We start from the raw sequence: 1162 nt of genomic DNA, 5'->3' as shown, positions 1-1162 counted from the left end.
TGTTCATGTCTGCATGGGTGAGCATGTGTGAGTGTGCATGTGTCCATGTGTTCATGTCTGCATGGGTGAACATGTGTGAGTGTGCATGAGCATGTGCAGGAACATCATGTGTGCATGTGAGTGAGGGTGTATGAGTGTGTGAGCATGCATGTGAGTGAGCACATATGAGTGTGTGTGAGCATTCGTGTGTGTGTGTGTGTCCCACCATGTGGGAGTATGCTGTGGGCATCCCCTGTGAGTGAGGGTGTGGGAGTGTCAGTCTGGGAGGGTGTCACCTTCCAAAGCGGGGTCACTGCGTCCAAGTTCAGAAATGATGTGTTTGTCACAATCGGATAGCACACATCACCGTGTCAGCATGTGAGTGAGGGGAGAGGTTTTTGTAGGGGGGTCTCCCTGTCAAAGCCAGTGTTTCCAGTTGACAAGTCCACCTAGAGACTGGTGTCCTCTTGTGAGTGCGGGCGTTTGTCTATGTTTGGGGGTGTCACCATGTATTTGAAGGAGTCACTGTCAGTGCTGCTGTGTGGTGATGTGTGTCATGAAATGGGGTGTTTACAGGCTGAGGTCCCCCGTCCCCACCCCAAGTGCCCATCTCACCACTGGTGCCAGTCCTGCTCCAGGCCTTGGGAGGAGACCAGGCCCTCAGGCTCCCATGGCTGTCCCTCATCCACACTGGCCATCGTCACCAGGAGTGAGGCAGGAGGCAATGGTCTCTCCTCTAGCCACTAACATGCTATCAGTGGGGCCCAGCCATGCCTCACCTCAGAAACTTCGGACAGCACTGACCCAGCTGACCCCACCCTAAGCCCCCATTACCCACTCCTTTGAGGGAGGAGTCGACCAGGACACTTTCTGGTATCCCCTCCCTTCTTTAAGAGAGAAAGTAGTAACAACTGAGAGAGAGCAATTCATCTGCTGTTAAAAAGGCAGGACATCACGAAGTCACCCTTCAGCCGAAGATCAGCAGGTCTATGAAACAAACAATAACGCGCATGAGGAACGTCCTTCTTAGTTCAGTCATGTATACGAGACCAAAAGGGCAACACCTGTCTAAAAGCAATGACGGAAGGGGCAGGAAACATGGACAATGGAAACGGGGAATTGGAGTGTGGAAGGGCCGAGTGTTGACACATCGAGGGGATTGAGACCAATGTCACAAAAAAAA

At 52.4% G+C, this 1162-nt stretch overlaps 1 protein-coding gene across 1 annotated transcript in view; it reads right to left on the bottom strand.

The window, feature by feature from the left end:
• The window catches only part of NT5DC4 (5'-nucleotidase domain containing 4), a 9909-nt gene extending 9232 nt beyond the window's left edge, over positions 1 to 677 (bottom strand). Inside the window, 1 exon segment of the mRNA XM_004388867.1 lies at positions 595 to 677. Coding sequence (XP_004388924.1) covers positions 595 to 677 — 83 coding nt within the window.
• Between the last annotated feature and the right edge of the window lie 485 nt (positions 678 to 1162).

This window comes from Trichechus manatus, unplaced genomic scaffold (genome assembly GCF_000243295.1).
Source record: "Trichechus manatus latirostris isolate Lorelei unplaced genomic scaffold, TriManLat1.0 scaffold00219, whole genome shotgun sequence".
Classification (NCBI taxonomy): domain Eukaryota; kingdom Metazoa; phylum Chordata; class Mammalia; order Sirenia; family Trichechidae; genus Trichechus; species Trichechus manatus.
Note: the sequence above shows the minus strand (reverse complement) of the source record. Positions and strands in the feature narration are given on the sequence as shown.